This window comes from Talpa europaea (genome assembly GCF_964194135.1).
Source record: "Talpa europaea genome assembly, chromosome: 11".
NCBI lineage: Eukaryota > Metazoa > Chordata > Mammalia > Eulipotyphla > Talpidae > Talpa > Talpa europaea.
Genome location: NC_140078.1, coordinates 93,770,736 through 93,792,364, shown reverse-complemented (window position 1 = coordinate 93,792,364; position 21,629 = coordinate 93,770,736). Strand labels below are relative to the sequence as shown.

The 21,629-nt window shown below is 37.4% G+C and overlaps 1 protein-coding gene across 4 annotated transcripts in view; it reads right to left on the bottom strand.

Annotated features, from left to right (window-relative positions):
- The window catches only part of ATP2C1 (ATPase secretory pathway Ca2+ transporting 1), a gene marked incomplete at both ends in the record, with an annotated part of 114,782 nt that overhangs the window by 42,441 nt on the left and 50,712 nt on the right, over positions 1-21,629 (bottom strand). For 3 of the 4 annotated variants that reach the window (XM_084247296.1, XM_084247298.1, XM_084247297.1), the window contains 6 exons: positions 6,023-6,131; positions 6,670-6,731; positions 9,135-9,170; positions 11,166-11,255; positions 13,044-13,160; positions 14,548-14,658. In XM_084247296.1, the coding sequence (XP_084103422.1) occupies positions 6,023-6,131; positions 6,670-6,731; positions 9,135-9,170; positions 11,166-11,255; positions 13,044-13,160; positions 14,548-14,658 (525 nt within the window). The remainder of the gene's footprint in view (positions 1-6,022; positions 6,132-6,669; positions 6,732-9,134; positions 9,171-11,165; positions 11,256-13,043; positions 13,161-14,547; positions 14,659-21,629) is intronic. The other variant, XM_084247299.1, reaches the window with a different exon arrangement.

The following is a 21,629-nucleotide window of genomic DNA, read 5'->3' as shown; positions in this document are numbered from 1 at the left end:
ATGACCTGGCTGTTTCTGAAAGTGTGGCCTACGGGTGTTAATAGGAATCGTGTGCAGTATAACAGATAGATGACAGACAGCTAGACAGACAGACACACACACACACACACACACACACAAAGGGGGAGGGCATGCTAAGCTAAGAATTAAACAGCTCCCCCCATTGCAGTGCTTCTCAAAACTTTTAATCCATGGCATGAATCGCCTCTGCAGGAACAGACAGAGCACAGGGTGTTAGTGTGGTCTCGGCAGGACCAGCATGTCCTCTTACACCCTAGAACTTGTTAGAATTCACAGTCCCATTCACAGAACCAGGGAGGGTGAATCTCCAGGAGATTCGAGAGGAGCCAAGGAAGAGTGTTTCCCCACACATCTTGATGCATTTCATTCCAGAAGCACCTACACAAGGGTCTTTAGGACTCCAAGTGGGTGTGTGTCGTCTACAGAAATCCTCCTGAGAGGATAAAATTTGTCTTTTTTTCTTGGAAGACTTTTTATTTTAAATATTGTAAATATTCCACCAGGATAAATACCAACATTAGGTAGTTGTCTATAGGAATAAAGTGATTTTTTTTGAAGAGGGAGGAGAAGCACGGCTTTACTGGCTGTCACAGCTGAGCTGTTCAGTGTCAGCCTTAGCAGAACAATAACCATTGTTAAACAAGCTGTTTAACTCTTAAGAAAGTAAGACTTAAAAAAAAATAAGATTTTTCTACAGAGAAGAGGCATGTCATTTTTAGTACAATGGTAACCAGCCTTGTCTAGTTCAAAGTGAAAGGCATGCTGGCTCCTTATCTTTTGTTCTATATAAATATAAACTTGTAAAACTCAAATTTTCAAGAATATGTTACTGATGAAACTCACCTACTAAATTATACAATGTAGGAAACTGCACAGACTGTATTCTTGTTAAACAAGAATACTTTCTGAGTTATTTTCTCTTAATGGTAACTAAGTCTTCACAAGAGGCAGTCTTGAGGGGGTAAGGAAAAGGAGGTCATGCCTAAGGGTGGTATTTTAAAACTTTGGCAAGTCTGTTACAGTTTATTAAGTCACAATTTAATTCATCTAAAAAGAAAGATAATAGTCATTTATTCACTGCATTGAGAGAAAGACAGAATTAAATGAAAGCATCAGCCAGCTCCATGCCTTCTAGCCAAAAGTTTAACCATTAAACCTTCAAAACCCCTAATAATTAAGGAAACCGATTATATTTTACTTTCTCTTCATTCTTCCTCAGGCACTCTGTGGAAGTGTGAATAAAACACAACACAGTTCAAAAGCCAGGCTATAAATAAGAATCAAGATGCATATATAATCTCCAATTAATATTTATCACCTACAGAATAAAAATGGTTGAAAAACCTACAGGGAAATTCTTATAAAAGACCAGTCAGAAAAGAAAGGACATGCCAAAGTCACAAAGGTTTCCTGACAAAGAATGACTTATTTCAAAAATTAAGGTTACTGTGAAACAACTGGAGTTACAAATAAGTTCTTCAACCAAATAACAGCTTGGTGTACTGTGGGCTGATAAGTCAATCCCCTCACTAATCTAGAATCAAAAGCAAATCAGAAATGAGTTTCTTTTCCCAGAAAACAATCTTCCAAAATATTCATTGGTAGCTGGCTAATGATGATAATATTTCTTACTTCTCTCAAAAACTAAGGTTCCTCCTCTTACTGTTTAATGACATGAAGGCAAACGTAATTAAAAATTCTTCGTGAGCTCTATTTCATTAACAATCAAACCCCAACTAAACAAGTGTTATAAATTATTGAAAAGGCTGCATGAAAGGAATTTTATCCTATGGTAAATGTGTGCATGATTTATTAACTTTCTGACTCGCATGCATAGATTCCAACTTGATTAAGCTGTGAAAATGTAAAGGTCATCATTGGGTTAATGATTTCTAAGGTAGTTCACTAACAACAATTAAAAGAAAACAAATTTCAGAAATGGATATACTTTTGCAAAAGTCCTTCCCCATCAACATGAAATGAGATTCTCAACATGAAATTGGAATCTTCAAGACACTAACTCAGGCTCATTATTAATCCACCCATATTGTCTTTTCTAATTCTAATGGCTTAATGAGAAAAAAAAAGTTCTCTCTTGAGCCTTTCAAACATGAAGAGCATTCCTCAGTTCACTCTGCTTCTATATCACAGACTATAAAAACCAGACATCAAAACAATAACCTTTTCTTCTACTCCTCTCAGACAAGACACACTCCCTAAGCCCTCAGAATAGTAGTAGTTCTCTAAGTTGGGTAGTAACATTACTACTGCTGAAATAGACATCCTTTTCAAGGCCAAACACAAATGATATTGAATCAAATAGTTTTTAGTGAGAGACCAGGAATGTTTCTTGATTCCACAAATATACCATATACTTTCTCCAACATTACACTCAATTTCTCAACACCTAATTTAAAATCTCCACTTCTTAAGATGTTTATAAATTCTCTTTAATCCATTTGTACATAAGCGTACTAATTCAGATACTTTTAAAAGTAAAGTTTCTGGGGTAAATGAAGAAGGGCAACAACACACTACAAAATCAATTTATCCACCAAAAAAAAAAAAAAAAGAAAGAAAGAAAGAAAAGGAATTAATGCCAATATTAAGCTTACAGCTCAAGAATAATTATACAGATAATAGTGGAGTAGGGCACTCTAAAGTCATAATCCCGCCACTTAACACAATCACAAGTTGGCAAAAACTGACAGAATGAACTTTGGAATCAAAAAGTGCTTAATGACAAAAAAAAAGGAACTTAATTTCCGTAAGAAAACATGTGGCATGGGCCTCCCCGGTGGCGCAACGGTGGCGCAACGGTTGAGCGCTGGGTTGCGAAGCTGCCCGCGGCCTCTGCGGCGCCGGTTCGATCCCAGGCTGCTCCCCGGCCCCGGAGAGGATCCCACATGGTGCGCAGACCTCTCCTGCCGCCCGCTGCTCCCCTCAGCAGTGTACTTCAGTCCTTCTGCCTGCTCTGCTCCCCGCTCTGGTGAATTCTCTCACCCTCCCGCGCTTCTGACTGTACCCAGTGCATGTATAAACAAAACAAACAAACAAATATAATAAATAAATAAAAACATGCCTCTATAAAAAAAAACTTAAAAAAAAAAAAAAAGAAAACATGTGGCATTTTTGTTTACTTGTCTACTGTCTCTTATTCCCCAGTGATGTAGCAATAAGCACTGAGACAGAAGCGTGTATTCCTGACATTTCCTCTTGCTGGCCAGGGGGCTAAAATGGACCTTGTTCTTAAAATATTGTGGTTGTGTGTTTTGGCCTTTCTTGTGTCTTACCTGACACAATTGAAAGATGTGACTTGTGACAATATGAAGGTAGGGGAGGAGTGAGCTTATAGGAGAAAAGTTTTTATATGCTATTAATGTTGGTAGCAATTCAAACTGCATTGTTATAAAATTTAGGATATTAACTGTAATACCCACAGAAACCACTAAGAAAATAAGTTCAAATATACAGAAAAAAAAGGGAATTGAGAAGGGAGTCAAAGTATACTTTTAAAAAACACAAAAAGGGGGAGAATGGTGGAATTAAAGAACATAAAGCTTTCTCCACCAGTAACCACTTCAAATGTAAATGGATTAAACTCACCAATTGTGTGGCACTGCCATGCAATGGAATATTATTTGGAACACAAAGCCAGGAAGCACTGTTACAAACTACAACATGGATGAACCTTGAAAACATCAGGAAGTGAAAAAGCCAGACACAAAAGACTACACAGTATACAGCTGCACTTGGATGAAATGTCAAAAACCATCAAGCGGATACCAACAAAGCTGGCAGGTTAGTGCCAGGGTCTGCTAAAGGTAAGGTTTCCTCATGGAAAATGAGAATATTCCAAAACCAGACTGGGGTGATGGCTTCAGAATTCTCTTCCAAAAACCACTGAATAGTACTTTTTAAACATACACATCATAAGAGATGTGAATTCAATAAGGAAAGGAGGGGAAAAAAAAAACCCTGAGGATATGTTGGATGGACCAGAACTTCTGGCACAGACTATGAGCGATTTACCAATGCAGAATCTCAGCCCCAGACCGGCCCATAGCCCCAGACCGGCCCACATAGTATCCAGGTGATTCCTATGCAAGTTACAAATTAGTATACATTACAAAAAGTATCCAGGTGATTCCTATGCAAGTTACAAATTAGTATACATTGCTCTAGGGTAATTCTATATTACAGTGAGAAAACCCTGAGGTCTGAAAATTCTAAGTGGCTTGCCTAAACCCACATAGTTGATTCTCTTTATAAGTAGACACGTTTTATTATTTGAATCACAGTTGTTTGCAAATTAGTGTCTCCATCAGAAAGGACACATACTGTCTTCTTAGTCCTGAAGTCTGGTATAGTGTTCTGTACAGAGTACTCAAAACATTCATAACACAGACTGATTTTCCCAGAAAGGACTGCATTTTGTCTAAAGTCATTTCATTACCAAAATAAGCAAATTTACAATATCATTACATGCTTATATGCCAGCAAATGTTTGAAAAGGTTCTGTTCTGAAAAAGCCCAGTAAGCCAAATCAGAATCTGAATTTTGCCAGAATATCATTGAGTTAATGGAAAATGTGTTTTGTAACTCAGGAAATTAGGATGCTCTGGCACAAAAAGATAATTCCACGAATGGAGTTTCCCAACACAGAAGATACTTGCTAGTGATTTTCAACCAAAGTGTACAAGAATGTAAGCCTCAAGACAGGAACATAACAACTAAGTAAGGTTCTTCTCAAATACCATTAAAAATTAAAAATCCTCAGGGGGAAAAAAAAAACAGAACCTTGAAAATAGGCCTATAGTTCATTTCTTTCTAAGAAATCCCAGCTCCAATTGGGACCCTAAGCCTCCTAAGCTGGGAAGGTTACTGCCAGGACACCTATTCATTCCTTGGCTACCAATACTGTCACCTACATGTTAATGGGCTATTATGGCCTCTTAATCTAGATGCCTAACTCCAATTCCATCCCCTCACCATAACCTGCATACTGTGGCCAGATTAAAGTTAAACAGCCTTAGTAAACTGCAGATAACCTATAAGGCTAATTCCTAACCAATGAAATTATAAGTGTAACTTCATATCCAAGTCCCTTCTGAATCTCATTCCATCTCACATTTTCTACTCTTAACATACTCTACCCCCATATCACATACTGGAATAGTCACAGTGATCTAAACACTGTTGCCTTATTATCTTCTGCATCTCTGCCTAGTACTACCCTTCAATTACCTTCAATCACCACTGCTCCCTTCTCTAGCTTTTCACACTCCATTCTTCGTACTTTTCTCACTTACTAAGTCCTACCTCATTTTATGGTGCATAAACAGTATGTCGCTGATCACTAGAATTCTATCACATCATCATTGTGTCTCCCACCATGCCTAACACACATTTCCATGAGGATGTGTTGATTCACTAAGAAAGACTCCTTGAAAGAGTTTATGGGAAAGATAGATATAACCCTGCAGAAAAAACATGTTTATATATGTCAGTTTTTAAATTAGAAAACCAAACACTCAAATCAACTCTGTGTTAATGCTTAAAATTGCTAATGTTTATCCTTTAATTTCCATCCAAGTATTTTCCCCTCTGACAAATAGATCCCCAAATGCTACTGTCTGAATGTTTGTAGTCCCAGTCCCAAAATTAGTCTGCTGAAATTTTAACCCCCAAAGAAGACAATATGAGGAGGCAGGACCTTTTAGAGGTGCTCAGTTCCTGAGGGTACGGTCTTGTACCCTATGGGATTAGTTTTCTTAAAAATGACAATTCTCCTAGTTCTTTCCTCCATGTGAAGACACAGTAAGAAGGCACCAGCTCTGAGCCAGGAAGAGGGCCCTCTCTAGAATGCAATAAGCTGGCACTTTGCTCTTGAACTTTCCAGCATCTAGAACTGTCTGAAATAAATTTCCACTGTACACAAGCTATCCAGTCTATAGTATTTTGTTACAGTCATCCAAAAAGACTAATACACCAAACTTACTTCAAACAAACGTAAGTCAGCAGGAACTCTGTCCCCAACAGAAAGGTAAACTGTGTCACCTGGAACCAAGTCTCGTGCAAGCGTATGTTCCAACTTTCCTTCACGCACACTGTAACATGAAACAGAAATGGCCATGGCTGAAAAATGGAATCTGTGCCACGTATTTAAAACAATTCTTTCCAGGGGGTTTTTCTGAGGAAAATATAGAATAATTAGCACTTCTAAAGGAGAGAAGTCAAATATAAGAACCAAGGAAAGGATTATTTTTGTGTTCATGGTAATTAAGATGCTCAAATGACAAAGAAGTATTAAAAACTGGTTATTCAGATACAAAATGAGAAAACTAAACCAACCTTCTGAATCATTTGGGTCTGTTTGTGCATTCTGTGCCCACAAGAGTGCTTAACATAGCCACACCCACAGAAATATCTGTTGACTGAATCCATGACTCAAGAATCTCAAAATCAGAACTAACTTGGAGTTTTAATAGCATATTTTGTTACGATGAATAGAGCATGAATTTTTCATGCCAGATTAATAGTTTCTACATTATGTATAACAAATCTGGGGTATAATATATATTGCACTAGTTTTATTCAATTTCTATTTTCAAGAGTAGAAATTCATATCAGAAACAAGGATCGTACCAATGGCATTCTGGTGGTACAAGTTTACTCAATTCTTCAAGAGATTTTTCTGAACGATATTCCTGTTTAAAAAAAAAAATACTATTAAGAAAAACATTTATAAAGAAATGCAAATATGTATGGGTCTATGGACACATTCCAAATTAGACTTAAATATTAATCTCAATCATTTAAAATTTCCCCCCTTCTTGTCTTTTCTTCTTATCCTTTATTTGTAGATTCCTAACCTCATAAGCTTATCCCTTACTAAACAACATTAAATTGTAGTGACGAGTTTGTAATACTCCCAATTTTGCATTTTAATATTCAGTGTGCAAACCTAGGGCCATGTTATTTATAAGAAATGGAGAAAAATGATTAGTATGTCCCAAGAGTATATAATTTTAAGTCATTAAAAGTTAAGGTCATTGATCCTCACAACTGAGAGACTTTTACACTTATTTAAATAACCGTATTTAATAACCACAGAAGTCAAAGAATTAATTGCAAGGAACATTTGTTTTGAAGACCTAAGCCCATGCTAACTGCAAAGGTTTATGAAGCAAGTTTGCTTGGAAAGAACACACATAAACAAGGAGTCAGGATATGTGACAGTCCTACCTTGATAGATACCATCCCCATCACCCTGAATTATTCACAAAGGGAAATTCTTAGGAACCATATTCTGTGATGCTCCAGCCTTCTTCAATCCATGTACCCAAGGGCTGAGGGGGCCAGAGACAGCATTTCCATCACTATACTATTTAACCCATGTGTCCATAAGCAATATCGCTTCACACTACATCACTACTATTTTTGTCTGATGTGTGCACCAAGCACACCAAAGTCTTATCGACTTAAGGTTAAAAAGGAGAAAGGGGGGTGGTGTAAGTGAAAGTTGAGGACTGTTTTGAAAAGGACTGCAGCACTAGTATTGGTCAAAATTCCGCATTTACCACAAACTTTTTCATTAAGAATTTCTGATAGATCATTGATAGTCTTTTGACAATGCATTGTGATAAGTTCTGCTGACAGTAAATAGGATCTTTTTAGGAAAAAATAGTAGCTGTTTATAAAATCCTTCATTGGTTTCATAGGCGCATTTAGTAAAAGGGGTCACAGCTGTACAAGAAACCACACCTACCAATCTGAATCTGGACTTTCCATAAATGTTTTGTGATTCTATCTTGAGTTTTCCACCAAACGAACCTATCATAAAGATATTTAGCAGAGAGTCTCAGCCATCTCATTTAAAGTACATTAACACTCTCCTTGCATATTCACATTGACTAAGTTAAAATCAAAATTTTATCAAGTTGTTTAAGGGTTAGGGCTCTCTACCAAAAAGAGTAAGATACTATGGTCTCCATACATAGCAATAACACTGCAGGAATCAGCTGAAGAAAAGTCACTCTAGACCATCTGTAACATCAGTAAAGATGTAAGAAAATTCCAGGACTAGTCCAGTGGGTCACAGCAAAGAATAACTGCCTTGAATAAAGTCTGGAGGGACCTCTGCTGGAATAACCAGTTCCATCTGCCCTGGGGCAACTTTTTTCTGTTCTAACTCAGGAACTCCTAAAAATAGGATCCTGGACAATCTACTGATGGAGTTCATGAACTTGGCACAGATAACTGATTCCTACTGGTTTTTCTATATACTGGGCTGCTACAAAACTATTAACTAAATTAGAGATACCAAATGAGGCCTAGATAATGATAAGAAATACCCAGGGAATAAATTATAGCTGTGGAAAACAACCACAATCACTTAAAATATAGTCATAAGATTCAAAACAACATGAACTTCAGGCTCACAACATTTACCCTTTTCCCCAAAACTAGAGTAATCCTTCTCTTCTTATTAGCCACAATGTGAAGCTTTTAGCTCATAAAATAAGATGTGCCAATATTGTTCTAAAATCTGTGTAAGTTATCAGCTATCTACAGAAACATAAAGACCAAGCCCATGCTTTATTTCTTCCTAACCTGTCAATAAAAATCCTGACATTATCTCCACATTTTACATCAAATTTAAGAGGGGTTCCTTTTCATAGATTTTATGTACTGTTTCACTGCCTATGATGAACAGGGAGTTTGACCCAGATTAGAACATTCTTTCAGTCAAAAAGTAAGAAATTTAAATGCTGACTCAATTTTTTTAATTGGGAAATACTGAAAAACCTACTGCTGGATTTTATTTCTATTACTATGCATTTTGTTTACATCAGCTTTAGTTATCTTTAACACCATCAAAAGAAACCTGGATTTTCTTCATGCTATTACCTAAATCAAAGCGGTCAAGTTAGTCCCACAAACTTCCCCAGAGCAGTGTTTATATCTGATATTATTTCAAAAACAAAGAATAAACAATTCTGACAAGCATTACCATCACCCAATTCCTACAGATTTTGTCATAAGCCACTAACTTTTTTCAGTAACTAAAAGTGTCATTTTCACACTGGTAAAATTGGCTCTCTACTCACCTGAACAAAGGCAACTGTAACGACAATGAGTATTGCCTAAACAAAACAAAGAAACAATCTTTTAAAATCAGACATTATAACTTCAGAAATAAGTTAACCATATTTTGTTTTTCTGACTATAGGGAGTCCCAAGATACCAAATATTAGCAGCACTGAAGTGGGATGGGGAGATACCACAACTGTGCTTCAGGCTTGTCAGGGAAGCACACAGCTTGCCTCCCCTGGTACAGCATCTCAAACTTTTTGAACTCAGGATCCCTTTAAGCTCTTAGAAACAGAAGAGATTTGTTTCTGTAGGTAAATTCTACAATATCTAACACATTGATTACTTCATAGTTATTTGGTTTCAATTTCTACTCATTAATTCATCTAAAAATAATAAACCTATTATATAGTAACACATATAACTTTTCAATGTAAAATACATTTTCCAAATAAATTATGAGAAAAGTAATAATGTTCTAAAATTTTTCCATCTTTATTATCTACAATCATTCTATTGTAATATGTTGTTCAGGCCAAAGAATATAAAGAAATCCAGCCTCATATTGTTTTAAAAAAGGGGGGGGTAATAATTTAATAGCTTTTTCAGATTATTGTACATATTCTTCTTAGCCACTGCATTAAAATTTGACAAGTGTTACTTAAAAGTAATTTGCAATATAGAATCTAAAACTGTATCAATGAATACTCCATAATCTATTATAGTATTCATTAATTTATCTTGCATTTTGAATAGGTCTACCACTGATAATTTTATAATATCATGCTCTGGTCACTTGGAACATATTGGTTATTCAAATCTCAAATGTTGACACATTATAGGAAGAAAAAAAAAATCACATTCTTTTAAATCACTACTGATCTCATTAGAATGAAGTCTTAAATATAGGACAGCTACTCAGCACATAGAAATGCATAAAATTTTTCTAATTCTACTTGTCATTTAAAAGCTTAAATTTCATCATTGACAACAAATTCTGTGAGTAGCTTTTTTCTGAAGTGACAGGCTCACTTCACTCAAAGAAAAAAGCATGCTTGTTATCCAAGTCTTAATATCCATAGCTTGTTTATACTCTTTCAAGGAAAAGGATAGTTCAGCTCACTACAATCACCTCCCTTGAGGCAACCATCATATGTCAATATGCAAAGGTTCTTTAATACATACTTCCCATTTCATTACACAAGTTGTTTTAAATGTATTCAAAGATCAAAAATAAATAAAATTAGCTTTTAACTGATTTACCAAAAACATTCCTAAGATATACACAATGAAAGAAAACAACAACTACCTGAGCACAGTTTGGTGCTATTGTTCTGATTAAAGTCAAGGCTCTAATAGTTTTACCTGCCATTATACTTGCACCACTGATGCAAATGTCTACAGTGAAAACACAAATAGCGTTTTAGTTAATGTGGAAGTATGTCTGACCTCACATGCTCCCTGACAGGTACTCAGAGACTCCTGGAAGTCAATAAACAAGAGTTCAAAAACTACAATTCCTACATTAATTCTATTAAATCTCAAGTATTACACATTTACTATAATCAATGTTTGCACTTGCTACAAATTTTTATACTACAATGAAACAGGGGAGCAAGAAGAAAAAAAAAAAGATGAGGTAATTTTCAGTGAAAGTCAGAACAACCTAGCTGGAAAAAATAAAATCTTAAATAGTAAATACAGTGTGCATTGTTACGTAACAATTTTAATTTCACAAGTGTCAAGTTTTTGTTCACAGTGAGTGAAAACATTCTAAATTGGAAAATAAAATGAAAATTTAACTGCAAAATTATAAAATATATCTGTAAAATTAAATTGCTAAATAATTTTGACATGTGTCAATTACAGGACCTTTGAACATTACTTGAGATGACTGCTAAATCTGAATGTTAACTAAAAGCAAAATTTGAATGTTAACAAGAAACCTGAAGAGACATTTAGGTGTCTCAATTTACTTTCTAAAAATAAAAGCCAATCCAATTTATATGATCAATCAACAGTTTAACATATACATATATTTTTCTTACCACAGTAATGCTGACAGCATCATCAAATTGATGCATTAAAACACTGATGACTGCAGAAGCCAGAAGTAGCATGATAAGGGGATTTTTAAACTGAAAGTGAAAACAAACACCAATTCAACAATTTTATATGAATGACAGTATTGATCCTTCATAGCAAGAGCCTTAAGGAAAAAAAAAAAAACTTGGAATATGATTAGAAATTTCTGACAGTCTACGTTTGGTTTTATAAATCTCTTCAATTAACCAAAAAAAGTGTTAACTACAGTTAAAATTCACCATTTCTTAACAGCTCATTTTCAGGGGAAAAAAAAAACTAATTATCAACTCTTAAAACTGAGAATATAGCAATCCCTTAAAGCACACAGTTATTTTTAGTATATTAATTTAATAAACACAGTTCTGAATTTGTGAGGCTAGATAGTAAGCTATGACTTTTAAGCTAAATATTTAGGTTAAACACTGAGTAGAGCTATGAGATTCAAATATTCCTCAACATTCCTATACCAACGTAAATTAGTACAGACTGGAATTCTGTGGTTAACCCATACATTACAGGAATAACTCCCAGGGCAACCAGGAACAGACAGTAACATCCTCTCCACAGAAGAAACTCAAGACATTCCTAACACTGGTTTTCCTGATGTCTACTTAGCCAAGGCAATGGTGTCCAGAAAAACAAGACCACAGCACCAACCCAATCAGGCAGCACTTAAATGAACAAGCATTAATTCTAAGGACACCCCAAAGTCTTCCAATTGGACTTCCTACCCCTTAAACATCACAGCTCTGCTGCCAGAAACGCCTCCTCTGATGAAGCAGTGCCAACTGCTGTCAAAGGCACAGAGCAACTGGGCAACAAAGTAGTCATCCCACATAGAGTCCCAGCCCTGAGACACCTAGGCGCTAGGCAAGATGCTACCACTTCCCACTCTTTGTGGCTCCAGCCCTAGTGGTCCCACCCAACCTTGTTTCACATCAGAATCACTTGAAAAGTATACATAATAAAATATATTTGCTAAAAATAAGACAGATTGAAGGTTATTTTAATATCTAAAATACCAGTTTTTCTATTTTAGACAAACTTCCTTGCAAAGTTATGACCAATACTTTTGGGCTCATTAATAGCAATGGCTCTTTAGAAAAGTTAAACACAGATCCCTTGAAAATAAAGTACCTTCAGGTTAGAAGGGATTAGAAATTTTCTTTACTAAAAATAATTTGTTTCACAAACTAACCCTTCTAGTTGAAAGTTGGCCACAAGATTCTTAATTGAATAAATAATACCGGTGTGTCAAGATAAGAAAAAACCCTACAGCCTTAGGAAATTGTACAATATAATTAAAAACAGCCGTCATCTATTGACAGCTTAACCTCATACTATAGATAAGGTTCTGAGGATAATAATGATCATACAGCTAATAAGAAATAAAGGTTGAATTTATAGCCAGGCAGTTCTAGATTCAAATTACCTAACTTATTTTTACTAATTTCCTAAGTTGGCAGTATCATTTAAAAAAATATTAGCATTCCTATAAATAAAAAGTATGACAGGCACATACAAAAGAAACTGTTAATGTTACACTACATGAAGCATCGTCTTCATGTAGTAATGGTTTAGTAATAGAGTTTTGCAACTTAAATATATTTTAAAATAAATGGTTTTAAAACTAAGTGTAAAAACAACAGGGCTTATATATCCATAAGCCCTTTAAGATTCACACTAAAAGTGATAGACATTCCTGTATAATAGAAAATCCAAAGAAAAAATCTGTAAAAGATTATTTCCTTTCTTTGTAAGTAACTTCACAAAAGTAAGCAACTACACTAACAAAACTACATGTAAACTACACAGCAGAAGAGGAGATAAAGCCATCTCACCTGAGAAATGTACTTCTTCCATAGTGGCTCACCCTCGCTGATATCAAACTCATTCCAGCCATGGAAGGCTCGCCTGTGGCTGACCTCACTTTTGTTCAGACCATTCTGAAGATCAGCCTATTCAAGTTTACATACAAAAGTAATTGAAAGTGTTAACACAAAGCAAAAGAAGAAAAACACAGGCATATATACTAGATGGTCCTGTGTATAAGAACTTCTACAAAAATCAAAACTAACCAGAAGTGACAGCATACCCAGAGGTTGCCTAGAGCCAGGGGAAACACACTGGGACAGAATAACTTTAAAAGGACATGAAGGAACTTTCCAGAGTGATTAGAAGTGTTCTATAGCTTAACTGTGGTGGTGGTTACATTTCAAATGCAAATGTATACTTAACATGGGCACAACGTGTTTTATGTAAATTATACCTCAATAAAATGATACTGTCTTTTTTTAATAAGCAACAATATAGTGTTTAATAAGTAACAACAAACCAGTCACAGGACTTAATGAGAAAGAAAGTATCAGTATATTTTAAGCAACTTTCTTTGTTTTCCATTGTTGATGACTGTTTTCTAAAATTTGTTTCTCCAAAAGAAAATTCAATGGATCATAATGGTCTTTCCTGTTCTCTACCTGTCAAACCCTGAGGCTGGGATAACTTTTCGTTCTTCAATTACATAATTATTTCAGGGAGAAATTTGTGGTTCCTAAATTAACTCAAAATAATGACATTAGATGAACTCGTTCTTAGGACATTTTATGTTCTATGCACACCACCTACATCCCTCAGTCACTGTCGCTCATCATTATTTTTATAATTATTATTAAACAATGAAATTATCTGCATACCTAAAATAATTAGTTTTTCTGGCCAAAAGCTTTTATAATAGGGTTTAGTAATAGAGTTTTGCAACACTTAAATATATTTTAAATAAATGGTTTTGAAAGTATAAAAACAACAGTTTCCCCCCCCAAAAAAACTCAAAAAGGGTCATTCAGTGCTTTTCAAGCCATCACTAAAATACATACACAAGAAAAAAGAAAAATATTCTTTTCTTTGTGTTTCATTAGGATGTGCTCTTAAAAACTAGGAAGAGATTAAATTACATAAGCAGCTCAAGCTTATTTGCAGATCTGAACTTGTACTTAGCTTTTACTTCACCTTAAAAACACTTAAAAGAAACAAACTCCTAAGTCTACTCATGTGAATGAAATTCTTAAGCTAACCCAGTTCTCTTCACAGAGCACCGTCCCCACAATACTGCTGATCTAGCATCACAGCAGCCAGTCAAGTAACATCCTGTCATTGTGCGCAGTTATTAGCGTATATTCCTCCCCTGTATCACCACACCTCAGAACCACAACAGCCACGTTTAACTAGTGGTCAGTATCTCGACTGGGCGGAGCAAATTTTCTGTAATAACAGAAGATTATTTCTGTAGTCAGGGCCTCCATGACTGAAACCGGCCTTCTGGTCCTTCCTCCCCTACCAAGCACTTACTTGGAGGATGCTGGCAACTTCACTGACTGGTAATTCGCTTGCTTTCTTTGATGTCAATACAGGAATCATTGTCTCATTTTCACCATTAGGTATTTTTTGAAAACGTGCAACCTAGGAAATTAAACCAAAGGAAAACTATTAAATACACCAGACAATTATAATGCTCTCTAGAATAAATGAAAAAATGTTCACAGCAACTTACTTTCCGGTTAGAGAACAAATATTTTCAAAAATCATAATGAATATCAAACACTAGTATTTTATACTAACCATGTGTTCTTTTCCAGAAAGCCCATTTCAAAAATTAAGCTACCAGACAGCTAAAAATACTATTTCTATACCAATAGCATCACTATAAAACACAAATATCTTGTCTAACAAATCTTGATGATTACATGTAGTCATAGTCCTCTGAACTCATTGTGTTTAACACAAGAGACAAGGAACAGCTAAGCTGTCTCCATTTTAACTACTGTTCATTTCTTAACATCCCAGAAAGGACACTTGCCTATTCACTCCTCTAAAGCACGATGACAGCCAATCAGACTTAATCAGATCCATTCCCAAACTAGATGAAAAACAAAACCCAACAGAGTCCAGACAAACAGGATGCACAGGTTAATAAAGATGCCCAATGAACAAGCAAAGGCAGAGAACGTTTGGTAACCAGGGTATGTATTTAATATACAAGTAAATTGCTACAGAAAACTGTTTAACACAATTCTAGAAAGAACTCCCCAATCCAAACTTGTCTTGGGTCCTGAAATTCTTTGTAGACAAAAGCTCTCCATTACTGAAACTTTAAAAAAGAAAACATCTCAGGGCCATCCTGGCGGTGCAAGGGATTATAAGCACAGCATTGTGAAGCTATCTGCAGCCTCTGCAGCATAAGTTCGATTCCCGATCCCCAGCTGGCCAGGGAGCTACCCACATGATGTAACAGACCTCTCCTGTCTCCCGGGCTGCTCCCGTCAGCAGTGTATTTCAGTACATCCGCCTATTCTGCTTCCCACTCTGTCTCAAGTGAATCCTCTCACCCATCACACCTCTGACTTACACCCCAGTTCTTGTGTGCATAAATAAAATACATCTTTAGAAAACAAAATAAACAAGCAAAAAACTATGTGAGGCAGGAGACAGGATCTGGGGAGGCTACACGGTCCTGGACATTCACTCAGGCAAGGCTGACCAGGTCACTGTGGAGCAAAAAGTAGCACTTTCTCCACTAGAGATGCAAGGGAAGGTCACCTCCCCACACTCTGATAGTGACGGTCCCTGTCACTAAGAAGGAACCCCAGTGCTCCTTTAGATGAAATAGTTTCCATCACGTTAGGGTAACAACCCTCTCGGCTAATGATAGGGAATTCATCATGAAGAGGTCACAAGCAAGAGAAGATCACAAGTTCAAGAGATGGAATGACCTCACAGAAAAAAGAACAGAGACAGGACCCCAGCCCCTTAATTAAGCTGGGTTCAAACTGCTTCAACAGAGCCTCTGCCTGTTTTCTGGGCAGCAGCACACAGACCCTGTGCCTAATCCAACCCCACCCCACCCCCGCCGCTGCGGAGGCTGCACTGCATAAGCCTGAATACATTTTCACTTGGTACCTGCAGGACTCAATTATTTCTATTTCTTGAAGAACTGAAGAGCCCAGATTCCAGTAACAAAATCACATTAAGATACCACTAGGATGGCTAACATCAAAACACGACAATACAGGTGCTAGTGAATACAGAGAATACAGAGATATATAGGGACCCTCATACATTGCTGGTGGAATTGTTCATGGCGCAACCACTAAAAAGAAAAAAGGTGCAACCACGATGAAAAGGTCTGGCAGCTATTACATATACTGTGCAAACCTGTGAGCTTCCCTGCTAAATGAAGACAACGTTTTCAGCTCAAAAACAATCTTAAATAATTTAATAATGGTTTGATTTTGAGAATTATGAAATACAAGTAAAATCACTAACTTTAGTTGAAGATATTCATCTTAATCATCTCAAGGTAACCCGACTCAGGAGACGTTATCACTTGTATTATGAAAGCTCATTATCTATGGTCTCAAACACTAGATATTGTTTACTTACTTCCTACCTGGCCTTAAAACCCTGGACTTAACCATATTTTAATCTCTTCATGCTTGCTTTACCTTCATTTTGACTAACAGCATTTATCCGGCATAAGCCTTGGATTATTTAACTCATGTACCAATAAGCAGTAACACATCCCCACCTCACGTGCGGGGGCGCGCGCGCGCGCACACACACACCCACACCCACACACACACACCCACACAGACCATAGTCTACCCTGCGGGGATGAATAACTCGGTTGGAGAGCCCCATCATACCAGCAAAAAGCTGCCACAAGAGTGTCACATTACCATGGTGGCAATTAAGTCTGAAAACTCCCAGAGAGAGACCAATGCAGCCTGGCATTTTGAGAAAACTTACCTGTGTTAAGTCTTGAAGACCAGATGGCAAAGAATGGCATAAGACGTGCCATGGAAGTGTTCCAAGTGAGAGAAGAACACCAGTAAAAGCCATAGCTATGGAAATTGTATTTGTATGTGTCTAGGTCAATATGGCCAGAAAGAAATAACTGTTTTATTATGCAACTCTATGTCTAGTAAATGACCCATGTCTACCTAGACAGTAAGACAAACTGTAGTGTTTTTAATTGCATGCCATGTAAAAACTGCAGAAACATTTAGATGTCTAGCATGAATAAGTAATTTAAATATGGGCTCTGATACAAATATGAGGATCTATTACAGACCTACTGAACCCAAATCTGCATCTTACCAGCATTCCCACATGATCTGTAGTCTATGCACTACACTATGCATCAGTTTCCAACTCTGACACAAATCAGAACTGCTAGCAGATTGCTATGAACTGAACACCCCTCCCCCAAATTTCATATGTTGAAGTCCTAGCCCCCAATGTAGTGGCATTTCATCAGGGGGCTCTTCGTAGATAATCAGCCCACGAGCACAGGCCCCTTGAGGTGGAATCACTGCCCTTATAAGAGACGCCAGAGAGCTTGCGTGTGCACGTGTAGCCTCAGTGCCGGCGTCTCTGCTTTCTGTGTCTGTCTCCACAATGTGTGCACACAGCACAAAGACAGTCAGCGACAAGCCAGGAAGAAGCCAGGGAAGTTCACTTCCCTCACCAGGAAGTGAACTGGACAACATCTTGATCTTGGGCTTTGCAGTCTCCAGAACTGTGAATGATAAATGCCAACAACTAAGTCACTCAGCCTATACAGGATTCTGTTAGAGCAGACAGAAGAGGGAAGACTACAAGAAGACAGAGGTCTGTTTTTTTGGTTTTAATCCAAGTGTCCAGGCACGAACTCTGAAGAGTGTGAATTAATAGGTCTGGGTGGTGCCAAAATATTATTTTTAGTTCCCCAGGGAGGGTTCTAATATGAAGCCAAAGTTGATATACAGAGTTGGTCTAGAGGATGTGGCGGAATGGCATGGCTACAGTAAACTCAAAGAGTATTTTACTTTTAAAAGGTAAATACCTTCTAAAATGAGTTACCACCATATTAAAACTCTCCCTAGGGAAAATTAGTTTTATATATTCTGTGACTTTATTCATCACACAGATAGAAACGTAGTTTTAAAAAGCAAGTCAGCACAAAGGTAGCCCAAATTACCCAACAGAGGTCGAGTCATGGGGGAAAACTGAAAATATTTTACCTCTGCAAAGTTCAGGAATATTAAATAAGAGTTATTAAAATTTTTCAGGTCAAGTCTTGACAACAAAAGTTTTCCAAGTTTCACTTGCAAGTAGTCGGAAAGACATCCACTGCCCAAGAAAATCAAGTGTGCTGGGCACTGAAGCTGAAAGAACCAAGTACCTCTCTTCATTTAACACTTATATGGGAAAGTAGATTTGGCCTAGCAACTAAAAGTCAAAGCCAACAATGCCATTAAGCAAATGCAAAGAAGGCAGAAACAGGCAGAAGAAAACATAGAAGCTAGAACAAGACAACACTAATGACAGCAGTTTCAAATCAGGAACTCCTGGTTCACAGTGATCTACAAAAATCAAGCAGACCTGCTCAGCTTAAGAAGCAATCGCCTGTTGATGAAAGTCAAAAGTGAATGACTAAATAATTTCACCTAGATGTGGCTGTAATTACTCAAAGAGAAACTAATGAGCATAAAACACATGCCGGGTAGAAGGCAGAATTTGCCATTTTGGCATCTATTTGCACGTCATATTTGTGGAAAAGCCTAAGACACTATCATTAGTAATTAATATTAGTCCCAAAGATGCTGAATGATTCCAAGTTTCTTTAATTGATCTTTTGATGAGAACAAGCCATTGAGTATTTTTCTATAATGCTACTTAAGTTGATTTATAACTGCTATATTGTTGTGGGGAAAAGATCAGGGTGAGGCCAGGAACATGAGGGTGAAAGAATTCACCAGACACAGAATGGAGACCAGAACAGGTGGATTTGTTGACATGCACTGCTAAGACAAGCCGTGAGCGAGACAGAAGACGTCTGCGTGCTAAGGAGCATTTTGAGGCTCTCTTCTACACTGTTTTCACAGGCTCTCTACCTTGGTGCAGGCGCCAGTTTGCACCAGTCATCTGCTGGGTGTCTGGTCTCCATCACTGGTCTTTGACACAGAAGCATGTTCTCACCTCAATTTCTCCATTACTGGAGTGGGGCTGGTTTTTCTGGTCATGGTGGCCTGTTTCATGGCCTTGCCCCAAGGCAGCCTTCTCCATGCCCTTATCTATTCCAGCCTCCCAAGCCTACCTGCTGGGTCAGGAGTGAGGGCTTAATTTAAACCTTATTCAGTTCTACGCCAACAATCATAGCATTCTGAGCTGGGTGGGATAACAGTATGCAGGAGGGAGGAAACCAAATCCTCTTCAGACCTGAGAAGACACCACAGGTCCCCAGTCCCACTCCAACTTCAAACAACAGTTTTGCCTTTTTGCATGTTTTGACTTTAGCAAGACAAAGTATTTAAACTAAGCGCTTTCCGGTTTTAAAGGGGTAGGGGCACATTCCAGCACAGTGGTTCTCAAACTTACCAGTGAGCATGAGAATCCCTAGGAGAGCTTGCTAAAACACAGGTTACTGGGCTCCAACCCCGGAGTTTATCAGCAGGTTTGGGGGAGTCCCAGAAAGAACAATTCTAACCAGTTCTCAGGGAATGTTGATGCTGCTGTCCTCTAGGAGCCTAGTGTTCACACTCAACTCGATCCCAATTTACAATCTCAGTTCCATGTCTTGCCAGCTATGTGACCCAGAACAAGTTATTTAACTTCTTTGTGTCTTTTTTCAAGTGAAAAAAATAATGCCCATTTTTATTTCAAAAGAAACTCAAAGAAAACCATTTCTAAAACATGTGGCTGATGTATATTCAGCTACTAGCTCCCATCCCCTAGATCTAACCCTAACCTGGATTTTGTCAACTCTGCAAAGTTCTTAGTAAGACTCAGAATCAAAATACTACCAGGAAAAAAAGCAAACAAACTGGGATAGTCTGCCTTTATGAACAATTACATGGCAACATAAAAGCCCTGTATCCTGACACATACCTGTACAAAAAGATGACAGAAATGATCAGAATAAGAATTTATTTGATCATCCATTAATTAGAATCTTTACAAGGACAAGGCAAGTCCATGTACTTCACCTTTCCAAGTGGTGAGGTTGAGGTTTCCAATCACTTGAAACTATTTTATTGGCAAAATGTGTCTGCCATGTAAGCAGGAAAAGTCCATCTGTCCTTGACAAGGCTCGTCAGGGATCAGACTGCTGGCACGGAGCAGAGAAGAAGCCGGCAAATCTCGGAGTGGACGGAGCAACAGCTTAGTGATCAATCACTGTTCAACCCCGCCAGTAAGAAAGGCTGACGTGGGCAGGCAAGGGCACTATAAAGAGCTCTATAAAGAGCTCGTTCTTATGAAATCAGACCTGACCTGAGAAGCAGGTTCAGCAACACCCTAAACAAAAAGTGAAAAGCCCACAGTGAAGCACTGTATCTAAGACCACATCTGTAACTAATTCAGAAACACCTACAAACACCCCCTGTCATATCTAAGTTTTTCTATCTATTCCTGACAAATTAACCGACAAAAAACTGTCTTACTATCTAAAAGGCAAGATGAAACATGACTTGCAAACTTAAGGTGTCTTTAGAATCAGCTGGGCAGGAAGTGTTTCTTATACGGATGCGGATGTTATGAAGTATTCTTGGTGAAAAAAAATTAAAGCATAATCTGACTGATGGTAACTAGGTCTACAGCAATTGTTCCTAACCCTGACTGCACACAAAAATCACCTGGGAGCTTTGAAAAATTCCTACAACCAGAGCTTCAGACCAATTAAATCCAAATCCACAGTGATCATGGGTCACAGGGATAGATTTTTTTTTAATCTCTTCAAGTGAAAACATACAGCGAGTTCCTGTAACACCCCTCTCCTGCATAATTTATAGGACATCTAGGAGGCAGAGGAGCACATTCAATTACTTCAAAAGAATGCATTCTGCAAAATCCAGGTGGTGGGTGATTCTACTGGACAAAAAACCTTATTCTGTTAAGAAATAAACTGTAAGGAAAAAGAAGGGACATTTTTAGACTAAGAGATAATGTCAACCATTCTTAGTATGTGGTTGTTATTTCTATCTTGATTCAAACTTTTTAAAATTTAATTCAAGATGGCAGTTGCCATTTAACTTGTCTGTTTGTCTCCTCAAATCTGTAACAGTTCCCCTCAGTTCTTTTGTCTTTCAGGACCTTGACACTCTGAAGAGCACAGCAGGTTGCTTTGTAGAATGTGCCTATTATACAAATTACAACTTGGATTTGTTTGATTTTCTAATTCGATTTCGGCATTATGGGGGAGAGAAACACCACAGAAGAAATGTATCTTTCGCAAAACATCAAATCAATAGCCACATGATGTAATAAACTGATTTGTCTCCCAAAATTCACGAAGCTTCACCACCCACAAAGTGATGGCCTTTAAAGACAGGGCCATTAAGGAGGTCATTAAGGTTTCAAATGAGGTGACAAAAGGCAGGGCCCTACCCCAA